General features: G+C 45.5%; 1 protein-coding gene across 1 annotated transcript in view; it reads left to right on the forward strand.

Annotated features, from left to right (window-relative positions):
* Nucleotides 1-3,884, forward strand: part of LOC134346245 (uncharacterized) — a 33,500-nt gene extending 29,616 nt beyond the window's left edge. The window contains exon 4 of the mRNA XM_063047570.1: nucleotides 2,721-3,884. Coding sequence (XP_062903640.1) covers nucleotides 2,721-3,811 — 1,091 coding nt within the window. The 3' untranslated portion in view covers nucleotides 3,812-3,884. The remainder of the gene's footprint in view (nucleotides 1-2,720) is intronic.
* Nucleotides 3,885-11,589: the final 7,705 nt, after the last annotated feature.

Raw genomic sequence — 11,589 nt, forward strand, 5'->3', positions numbered from 1 at the left:
TCCGACTTTCCCACAATTATAACAGACGACCCCGGGAGACTTACTACCAGACTGCTCCCGGTCTACCTTATCCTTCTCACTAGTCCCCGGCTTACTTTCTGACTTTTCTGGCGGACTCTCCCCGCCGTCCTGACTACCCTTCTGGTAGCCTTTACTCGGGGCAAACTTCATTTTATGCGTCAACGCATACTCATCTGCTAACTTAGCAGTTGCGGCTAATGTGGCTGCCTCTTTCTCATCTAGGTAGGGTCTCATACCCTCAGGGACACAACCTTTAAACTGCTCAATCAGGATCAGCTGCAGCAGTCTGTCATAATCCCCCTCTACCCCCTTTGAGGTGCACCAACGCTCACAATATGTCTGCATCTCACGGGCGAACTCTAAATATGTGCGGTCCCACTGCTTCCTCACATTCCGGAACCTCTGCCGGTATGCCTCCGGGACCAACTCATAAATCCTGAGGATGGCCTCCTTCACCACCTCATACCTCTGGGCATCTTCCGCGGACAAAGCTGAGTAAGCTTGTTGGGCTTTCCCTTTCAGTACACTCTGAAGCAAAACAGCCCACTTATCCCTCGGCCAGTCCTGACTTGTAGCCATTTTTTCGAAATGGAGAAAGTACTGATCCACGTCGATATCATCAAATGGGGGAACCAGCTTAACCTCCTGGGTCGCCCGGAACCCTCCACCTTGGTTCGGCACGAGCCCCTGCTCTGCCCTTATCCTTAACTTCTCCAGCTCGAATTCCCTTTCCCTCTGTTTCTCCTCTCGCTCCAGCTGTCTCTCTCTCTCTCTCTCTCCTGCCTTTCTAACTCTCTCTCTTTCTCTTGACTTTCTAACTCCTTCTATTGCCTTTCTAACTCTCTCTCCTTCTCTTCTCGCTCCAACTGTCTTACCCGGAACTCGTGCTTGAGTCTCAGTTTTTCAAGCTGCACCTGTACCGCGATTCCGGCAGGTTTTTCAATAGACACCACCCCCAGCTCGCCTTGGGGAAACACACCTTTAGATACATAGTGCTCTACGATAGCTCTATGTATCTCCTCTCTCCTCATTGTCGACTTCCCCTTAGCAAGATTCAACCGTTTGGCCACAGCTACCAATTCCAATTTCCTGGCATTCTCTAATGCCTCCAAGGTTGGCGCCTTTATAATTTCCTCAGCCTCCATTTCTGCTGTTTGTCTTTTCTTTCTTTCGGGAATTTTTGACCCAATCAATTTACTCCGTCCCAAATTTAGCGTTCAAAATCGCAGACAAGAACCCCACTTATGTTACGTACCCCGTAACTGGGTTGCCAAACCAGCAGAAATGAATCACTCAGTTGGAGTCTGGATTACTAGAACTAAGAAAGTTTTATTAAAGAAACAAGCAACACAGTAGTCTAATCAAAAGGATAATAAATGCAGCAGTTCAGCAATGATAAACACACATGTACACAGAATTAAGATAACAGGATTAATCAAGCTCTATCGTTGTCTAGGAGTAAATGACCAGTTTCAAAGTAACGCAAAGTTCAGTTCAATTTAGTTCAGTTCAGTTCGCAGTAATCGCTGCCGTGGCGATGGACAGTGGGGGCGGGGGGGGAGAGAGAGAGCAAACGAATGAATATTCAAGGTTTCCGGACAGACCTTCGCAGTCAGCTTTTGGGCGAGTCCTTTGTGATGTCATCTGAGGTCACCGACCGTGACCCCTCCGTTTCCAGATACGATCGTTTCCCTGCGCTGAACCTGGCACCCAGGCAAGGGTGGACACACACCAGGTTCCTGCCGATCGTGCCTTTCCACCCTGTGCGTTTATGGCTCGGTACTTCCCACCGACTTGTGAGAGACGCACCGCTTCCAGGGTCTTGTTACCTCGGGTGTCGTGTGTGTCACCTTAGCGAACCTGTCCCTTTTTATCCCCCTGCTGGGGTATCGCCTGTCCATCACTTCAAACAGTTCAGGGTTCAAAGGGGGAGCCATTCTTGACAGCTCTCTTTCTGTTATTCTCTCTCCTGTCCCTTCATTACACATCTCCAAATGCTGCTCCATTGTTTTTCTTATCTCTCTCTCTCCTGAAGACAGGTGGCAGACCAACTGCTGATCCCACCGGTGCCAGCACAGGACAGCTAACATCTTAATCTATGTGTATTCTTATCACAGTGTTTATCTGGTTATTAGAGGATTGCAAGGGGCTGCTCAGCCAGCTCTAGCACAAGCATAGCCTTCCCCACCACTGAGGACATTATCGAGAGGCGGTGCCTCAAGAAGGCAACACCCATCGCTAAGAACCCTCACCATCCAAAGCATGTCCTCTCCTTGTTATTACTGTCATGGAAGAGGTATGGGAGCCTGAGGACCCATACTCAATGATTCACAAGCAGCTTCTTCCTTTCCATCATTATACTTTTCTAGTCAAATGAGCACTACCCATTTTCTGCACTGTTTATTTTGTAATTTATAATTTTATGTCTGCTCTCTACTGCTGCCACAGAACAACAAATTTCATATCATGTAAGGCAGTGATTATAACACAAAATGCTGGAGGATCTTAGCAGGTCAGGCAGCAATAAACATTTGACGTTTTTGGTCTTGGCCTGAAACGGTGACTGTTTATTCATCTGCATAGATGCTGCCTAACCTGCTGAGTTCCACAGCAATTTTGTGTGTGTTGCTCTGGATTTACAGCATCTGCAGAATTTCTTGTGTTTATAATGAACCTGATTCTTTATCTGTGCATCGTAGGTAACACTAGGAGCACCGCATATACCTCTAACCTGCAGGCGGTGGACCATTCTCTTGCTGCCTTACCATTCCCCAGCACCAGTGAAGGAGAAACTCTTATAGATCAACCTGAGGTGATTGTTGATGCAGATCTGTGTGCATTTGGCCTTGGCTGTGACACTCAGACGAATGGCAAGGAGATGAGGCCAACTACATTGACAGAGGTCTGCCATGGCACAGTGGGGAACATTTCCCCTCCCACCACTACATGCATCAAATCTGGCTCAGATGAGCAGGCTTCACGGATGTTACATCGAACACAGCTGCCCTGTTGTAAAGCTGATGGTGTGACAAGTGGATTGCAGTCCAGTACTCCAGGGGAAGACACAGCATCCATCAAAGGCCCTATTGACAGTACCCATCATGGCTTTACTCAGGATTCACAAGGCAGAAGAGCGATTTCACACAGGAGGTCAGCACCGTCTGCTGCTGTCAATTCCGGGCTGGACCAGGGAGTCCATCCTCGTGCTGACTCTGAAACACTGTGCGCAGAAAGCTTTGGATCCGAGCTGTTGGGCTCTCTCACCGTGACACAGTGCACTGTAAGCAGAGCACGGGGCCTATTGGAAAGGAAGGCAGTGCTTTTACCCAAACCAGACCGGGGCAACAGTTCATTTCTAAACGACAAGGAAAATATCTTCGAACCTATGTCTTGTTTCACTGGAAAAAGGAATGACCTGTATCAGCCACTTCTGAAAAGGGCCCCGATGCCTTTGGGAAATACTTACCTCCTGCAGTGTCCAAGTGCACTGCATGACAAACCCGTGGCTTTTATGAAGTGTCGAGAGCTGCTCGGTGACCAGTGTGAGCTGTCAGATTTGTTCAGCCAAGATTCACAGGGGAACCGAGTCATCTCCCACCGGAACAGGAAAAACAGGATCCTTTCCAAAGGTCACAGTGGGGTCAGTAGTCCCCCACATATTCGAATGTCTGGTTCGGACAATGCTCTGTGTAAATCGCTCTCTGAGGATGATACCACATTCTCTCCACTATTCACACAAGATTCCCAGGGCCATGTGGTGATCAAGCACAGCTCACGAGCGATGTATTAAGTAATTTGTTTTTGTGCCACCAGTTTACTCCTTACCCTGAAGGTGGATGTAAAAGAAATAAAGATACATTTTATTAAACAGTAGAAGTCTAGTTTCCTCCCACGTTCACATTCCAAAGGTGTACAGGTTAGAGTTTGTAGACTGTAGACGTGCTAGGGTGATGCTGGAAGTGTGGTGACATTTGCGGAATGATGCTGGAAGTGTGGTGACATTTGCGGAATGATGCTGGAAGTGTGGTGACATTTGCGGAATGATGCTGGAAGTGTGGTGACATTTGCGGAATGATGCTGGAAGTGTGGTGACATTTGCGGAATGATGCTGGAAGTGTGGTGACATTTGCGGAATGATGCTGGAAGTGTGGTGACATTTGCGGATTGATGCTGGAAGTGTGGTGACATTTGCGGATTGATGCTGGAAGTGTGGTGACATTTGCGGAATGATGCTGGAAGTGTGGTGACATTTGCGGAATGATGCTGGAAGTGTGGTGACATTTGCGGAATGATGCTGGAAGTGTGACATTTGCGGAATGATGCTGGAAGTGTGACATTTGCGGAATGATGCTGGAAGTGTGGTGACATTTGCGGAATGATGCTGGAAGTGTGGTGACATTTGCGGAATGATGCTGGAAGTGTGGTGACATTTGCGGAATGATGCTGGAAGTGTGGTGACATTTGCGGAATGATGCTGGAAGTGTGGTGACATTTGCGGATTGATGCTGGAAGTGTGGTGACATTTGCGGAATGATGCTGGAAGTGTGGTGACATTTGCGGAATGATGCTGGAAGTGTGGTGACATTTGCGGAATGATGCTGGAAGTGTGGTGACATTTGCGGAATGATGCTGGAAGTGTGGTGACATTTGCGGAATGATGCTGGAAGTGTGGTGACATTTGCGGAATGATGCTGGAAGTGTGGTGACATTTGCGGAATGATGCTGGAAGTGTGGTGACATTTGCGGAATGATGCTGGAAGTGTGGTGACATTTGCGGAATGATGCTGGAAGTGTGGTGACATTTGCGGAATGATGCTGGAAGTGTGGTGACATTTGCGGAATGATGCTGGAAGTGTGGTGACATTTGCGGAATGATGCTGGAAGTGTGGTGACATTTGCGGAATGATGCTGGAAGTGTGGTGACATTTGCGGAATGATGCTGGAAGTGTGGTGACATTTGCGGAATGATGCTGGAAGTGTGGTGACATTTGCGGAATGATGCTGGAAGTGTGGTGACATTTGCGGAATGATGCTGGAAGTGTGGTGACATTTGCGGATTGATGCTGGAAGTGTGGTGACATTTGCGGATTGATGCTGGAAGTGTGGTGACATTTGGGGAATGATGCTGGAAGTGTGGTGACATTTGGGGAATGATGCTGGAAGTGTGGTGACATTTGCGGAATGATGCTGGAAGTGTGGTGACATTTGCGGAATGATGCTGGAAGTGTGGTGACATTTGCGGATTGATGCTGGAAGTGTGGTGACATTTGCGGAATGATGCTGGAAGTGTGGTGACATTTGCGGAATGATGCTGGAAGTGTGGTGACATTTGCGGAATGATGCTGGAAGTGTGGTGACATTTGCGGAATGATGCTGGAACTGTGGTGACATTTGCGGAATGATGCTGGAAGTGTGGTGACATTTGCGGATTGATGCTGGAAGTGTGGTGACATTTGCGGAATGATGCTGGAAGTGTGGTGACATTTGCGGAATGATGCTGGAAGTGTGGTGACATTTGCGGAATGATGCTGGAAGTGTGGTGACATTTGCGGAATGATGCTGGAAGTGTGGTGACATTTGCGGAATGATGCTGGAAGTGTGGTGACATTTGCGGAATGATGCTGGAAGTGTGGTGACATTTGCGGAATGATGCTGGAAGTGTGGTGACATTTGGGGAATGATGCTGGAAGTGTGGTGACATTTGGGGAATGATGCTGGAACTGTGGTGACATTTGCGGAATGATGCTGGAAGTGTGGTGACATTTGCGGAATGATGCTGGAACTGTGGTGACATTTGCGGAATGATGCTGGAAGTGTGGTGACATTTGCGGAATGATGCTGGAAGTGTGGTGACATTTGCGGATTGATGCTGGAAGTGTGGTGACATTTGCGGAATGACGCTGGAAGTGTGGTGACATTTGCGGAATGACGCTGGAAGTGTGGTGACATTTGGGGAATGACGCTGGAAGTGTGGTGACATTTGGGGAATGACGCTGGAAGTGTGGTGACATTTGCGGAATGACGCTGGAAGTGTGGTGACATTTGGGGAACGACGCTGGAAGTGTGGTGACATTTGCGGAACGACGCTGGAAGTGTGGTGACATTTGCGGAACGACGCTGGAAGTGTGGTGACATTTGCGGAACGACGCTGGAAGTGTGGTGACATTTGCGGAACGACGCTGGAAGTGTGGTGACATTTGCGGAACGACGCTGGAAGTGTGGTGACATTTGCGGAACGACGCTGGAAGTGTGGTGACATTTGCGGAACGACGCTGGAAGTGTGGTGACATTTGCGGAACGACGCTGGAAGTGTGGTGACATTTGCGGAACGACGCTGGAAGTGTGGTGACATTTGCGGAACGACGCTGGAAGTGTGGTGACATTTGCGGAACGACGCTGGAAGTGTGGTGACATTTGCGGAACGACGCTGGAAGTGTGGTGACATTTGCGGAATGACGCTGGAAGTGTGGTGACATTTGCGGAATGACGCTGGAAGTGTGGTGACATTTGGGGAATGACGCTGGAAGTGTGGTGACATTTGCGGAATGACGCTGGAAGTGTGGTGACATTTGCGGAATGACGCTGGAAGTGTGGTGACATTTGCGGAATGACGCTGGAAGTGTGGTGACATTTGCGGATTGAGCCCAAACACTTCATTGGACTTTGTTGATTGTTGGCGCAAAACAACTCATTTCACTGTATGTTTGTGACAAATGTTCATGTGACAAATAAAACTAATCTGTGTGGAATGTGATCAGGGACTGGAGCAGTACACAGATGCTTAGTGCAATAGCATCAAACAATAGCATTCCAGTTCATGTTTGTTATCACAGGCATATATAAACTACATATAAATTAGCTTTTTGCAGTAGCAGCCCGAGGGCCAGTGTATTTCATTGAAACCTATCGAATATTGAAAGGCCTAGATAGGATGTGCAGAAGATGTTTCCTATAGTGGGGGGAGGTTAGAACCAGCGGTCACAACCTCAATAGGTGGGTATCCCTTTAGAACAGATGAGGAGGAATTTCTTTAGCCAGAGGATGGTGAATTTGTGGAATTCATTGTCCCAGACAATAGGCTGAGTCATTGAGTATATTGAGTCCATTTTTTTTCTATCATCCATATGCCTATCTAAGAGGTTCTTAAATGTTTCTAATTTACCCACCTCCATCATCACGCTTTACACATCTACTCTCTGCGTACAAAATACTACATCTGCCATTCCCCCTATACTTTCTTCCATTCACCCTTAAAATTATGCCCCCTTGTGTTAGCCATTACCCACCTGGAAAAAAGACTCTGGCTGACCACTTTTATCATCTTATACTTCTCTGTTCAGTTACGTCTCACCCTCCTTTGTTCCAAAGAGAAAAGCCCTAGCTCAACCTTTCCTCATAACACATTGTTAAATGGTGGGTTATGACCAAGGGAAAAATGCTGTAGTCACTTAGCACTTTAGTGCAAGGGTGTTTATTAGATGTGCCAAAAACAAACTTACAAAAATTAGCAAAAATGGTGAAAATAAAATGCCAATATTTACAAAAAGATATCTACTAGAAAACACAACAATAGCTTCGTAGTATTTTTGTCCAGTGTGAACTCCGGATAGCTCTGATTTGTCTCACTGCTTCTGAGAGCGATGAACCCCACCAGAACATACCATCTTTAATTACCCACATGGTTAACTTAGGAGTACACGTGAATTAGAATGTGACAATGTAGTTACAATCATGTTGCAAAATAAACAAAAGTTATCTACCTTAAATACAATAGACAAACAGTATATACACGTCCCAATTACTAAAGAAATCGCATATTCTGTTGTGTATGGGAGAAAAGGCACCATAAAGCCAATGTAACACGCTGTAAGGTTTCACTGCTAATGTAATGGTTTCTCTGTAGCAGCAATGTTTGGGTTATGACTAGAGATAATGGGGCTTGGAATGTGGGGGGCCTATCCAGTGAGAGAAATGTTCTTTCTTGTGAGTCTGGAAGAGAGATTTTCGCAATCTTTTGTCGGTGAGAGAAGGAAGACGCGTGTGGAGAGAGCTGGTAGACCACCGGATGGAGTGGACTGGGAGCGAGTGTCCGAAGGCTGGCGACACTCAGAGGAGGTTGATGAATGAAGTGAGCTCCAGTGTGCACTTTTGACTTTTCTCTTAAAATGGGCCCTTTTTATTTTCTCTACTAACCCTATATTCAGATTAAGATTTATAAAGTTCAATCAGTTAATTGCATATGTTGTACTGTGATATTTTGCAGCGCAGGTTTGTAGCTGGGCAACACATCATGTAGCATCCGTACAAACGAGATTTCTCAGTTTGATGGGGCCAGAAGTTGTCTTCCCCTAGACGAACACGTGCTGGCCAAGCCTAAGGGTTACACCAACTTTTCAGGACCCATTATTAGAATACACCGGGAGCAGATACTGAAGTGTATGCACTCAGCACGACAGCAGAATGACAAGGCAATGTTTGTGCGTGTGTGTAAATGTAAATTATGTAAGAAATGCATTTACTGAGTGCTCTCTAACCCAGGCAACATCATGCTACATCTCTGCATTCTCTCTAAAGCTTTCACATTCTTTACCTAACACAATATGCCAAGTGTGGTCTTTATAGAGCTGCAACATTACCTTACAGTTCTTGAACTGAATCACCTGAAACCCCATGCACTTTAAACATCCCATCAATTTGTGTGGTAACTTTCAGGGGCATAGACCCCAAGATCCACATTGCTGAGAATCCTGCCATCAACCCTGTGTTCTGCCTTCAGATTTGATCCTCTAAAGTGAATCACTTCACATTTTTCCGGATTGAACTCCAACTGCGACTTCTCAGCACACCGCTGCATCCTGTCAATGTCCCCTTATAACCTATGACAATCTTATACGCTCTCCATCACAATTGCAAACATTAACCCACCCTTCCACTTCCTCATCCAAGTCACTTATAAAAATCACAAAGAGCAGAACAGATCCCTGTGGCACACCGACCCCCAGGCAGAATACACTCCACCTACAACTACCCTCTGTCTTCTATGACTTTCTGAGCTTTCCATGGGGAACCTTATCAAATGCCTTATTAGCATCCAGCACTACTTCTTTCTAGTCTGTCCACAGAACATTGTCCCCAGAAATGTTGTACAACATCCAGATAGTTTGTTGCAAACTGGAGACATGCAACAATGTTTATTTATTGGAGAGCAGTAACTTCCTTTATGGTGTCCTTCAGTTAGTGTTAATGTTTCTTGTTTCTTCCAGTTCTTGTTAGTGTTTTTCTTATAGTGGACACATCAACAGAGACTTTAGCAAGATCCAGAGATTTCTGCAGGTATTTTGCTGTACCCTTGGGTTCTTTTTCACCTCCTCCAGCATTGCATGTTGTGCTCTTGGTGTGACCTTTGCAGCCCACTCCTAGGGAGAGTAGCAACAGTACTGAATTTCCTCCATTTGTAGACAATTTCTCTTACTGTGGACTGAAGAACACCCAGGTCCTTAGAAGTGTTTTTGTAGCCTTTTCCATCTTGATACATCTCTACAATTCTTATTCTGAGGTCCTCTGAAAGATGTTTTAATCAAGGCATAGTGCACATAAACAGATCTTTCTTGAGAAAAGCAGGCTCTGTCAGTAACCTAACTTTGTGTGTCTTTCATGTAGGTGCCTGCTACAATTCACACCTCCAATCTCATCTCATTTATAGGCATTACCCCAGAGGTTCACGTACATCTTTGAACCTAGACTGTGATTGTTTAAATAGTGTACTCAGTATTGACAAGAAGTACAATTGTTTGTGTGTTATTAGTTTAGGCAGATTGTGTTTGTCTATTGTAGTGACGTAGATGAAGATCAGACCACATTTTATGAGTAATCAATGCAGAAAACCAAGTAAGTGCAAAGGGTTCACTAACATTTTCTTGCAACTGTGTGCCTGATTCTGATTTTGACTTCTGCAGCCTTAGAATACAAGGAAGCTCTGTTAGAACAGAGATGAGGAGGAATTTAGAAGGTGGTGAATCTATGGAACTCATTGTTACAGATTACTTTTGAGGCCAAGTCATTGAGTAAATTTAAAGCCTATAGATATCAATGGATCTGGGGTTGAGAGCGTGAACAGCTTTAAGTTCTTTGGCATAAACATCACTGAGGATCTCACGTGGTCTTTACATACTGGCTGTGTGGTGAAAAAAGCACGATAGTGCCTCTTTCACTTCAGACGGTTGAAGAAGTTGGGTATGGGCCCCCAAGTCCTAACGACTTTCTACAGGAGCACAATTGAGAGCACACTGACTGGCTGCATCACTACCTGGTATGGGAACTGTACTTCCCTCAATCGCAGAACTCTGCAGAGAGTGGTGCGGACAGCCCAGTGCATCTGTAGATGTGAATTTCCCACTATTCAGGACAATTACAGAGACAGGTGTGTGAAAAGGATCATTGGGGACCTGAGTCACCCCAACCACAAACTGTTCCAACTGCTACCATCTGGGAAACGATACCGCAGCATAAAAGCCAGGACCAACAAACTCCAGGAGAGCTTCTTCCACCAGGCCATTAGACCATCATGCTGATACAATTGTATTTCTATGTTATATTGACTGTCCTGCTGTCCATACTATTTATTATAAATTATAATAAATTGCACATTGCACATTTAGACGGAGACGTACGTAAAGATTTTTACTACTCGTGTATATGAAGGATGTAAGTAATAAAGTCCATTCAATTCAATTCAATAAGTTCTTGATTAATAGGGACTTCAATAAGGGAGAAGGCAGGAGAATGGGATTGAGAAGGAAAATAAATCAGCCATACTTGAAGGCAGAGCTTCAATGGGTCAAATGCCTAGTTCAGATCCTACATCTAATGGTCTTAAAGGAAGTAAACTGCAGGGAAACTGAATAAATATACATAGGAAGAGAGGAACAGATGTATGTGGAGAGAGCAGAAAGTAATGGCCTGTTACTTTACATCCTATGTATTTCTAAGCACAAAATTACCTTTATGAGATCTGATGAAAGATATTGGCTGGAGATGCAGTCTCACACTATCACAATCCTGCCTGGTCCTAATTGAACATATAACATAGAACATGAGAGAATGCACAGCCTCATTGGCCCAAGATGTTGTGCTGACCTTATAACCTGCTCCAAAATCAATCTACCCCTTCCCTCCCATATGGAATCAAAGAGAGGTACAGAATATAAACAGGCCCTTCGGCTCATCCAGTCCATGCTGAAACCATTTAAACTGACTAGTCCCAATGACTTCCACTGGTACCATAGCCCTCCATACCCCTTACCATCCAAGTACCTATCAAAACTTCTCTTCAATGTTGAAATCGAGCTCGCATGCACCATTTGCACAGGCAGCTCATTCCACACTCTCAGCACCTTCTGAGTGAAGAAGTTTTCCCTCCTGTTCCCCTTAAACTTTTCACCCTTCAGTGTTAACCATGACCTCTAGCTGTGGTCTCAGTGGAAAAAGCCAGCTTGCATTTACCCTATCTACACCCCTCATAATTTTGTATACCTCTATCAAATCTCCTCTCGATTTTCTACATTCCAA

Source organism: Mobula hypostoma, chromosome 5 (assembly GCF_963921235.1).
Source record: "Mobula hypostoma chromosome 5, sMobHyp1.1, whole genome shotgun sequence".
Taxonomy (NCBI): domain Eukaryota; kingdom Metazoa; phylum Chordata; class Chondrichthyes; order Myliobatiformes; family Myliobatidae; genus Mobula; species Mobula hypostoma.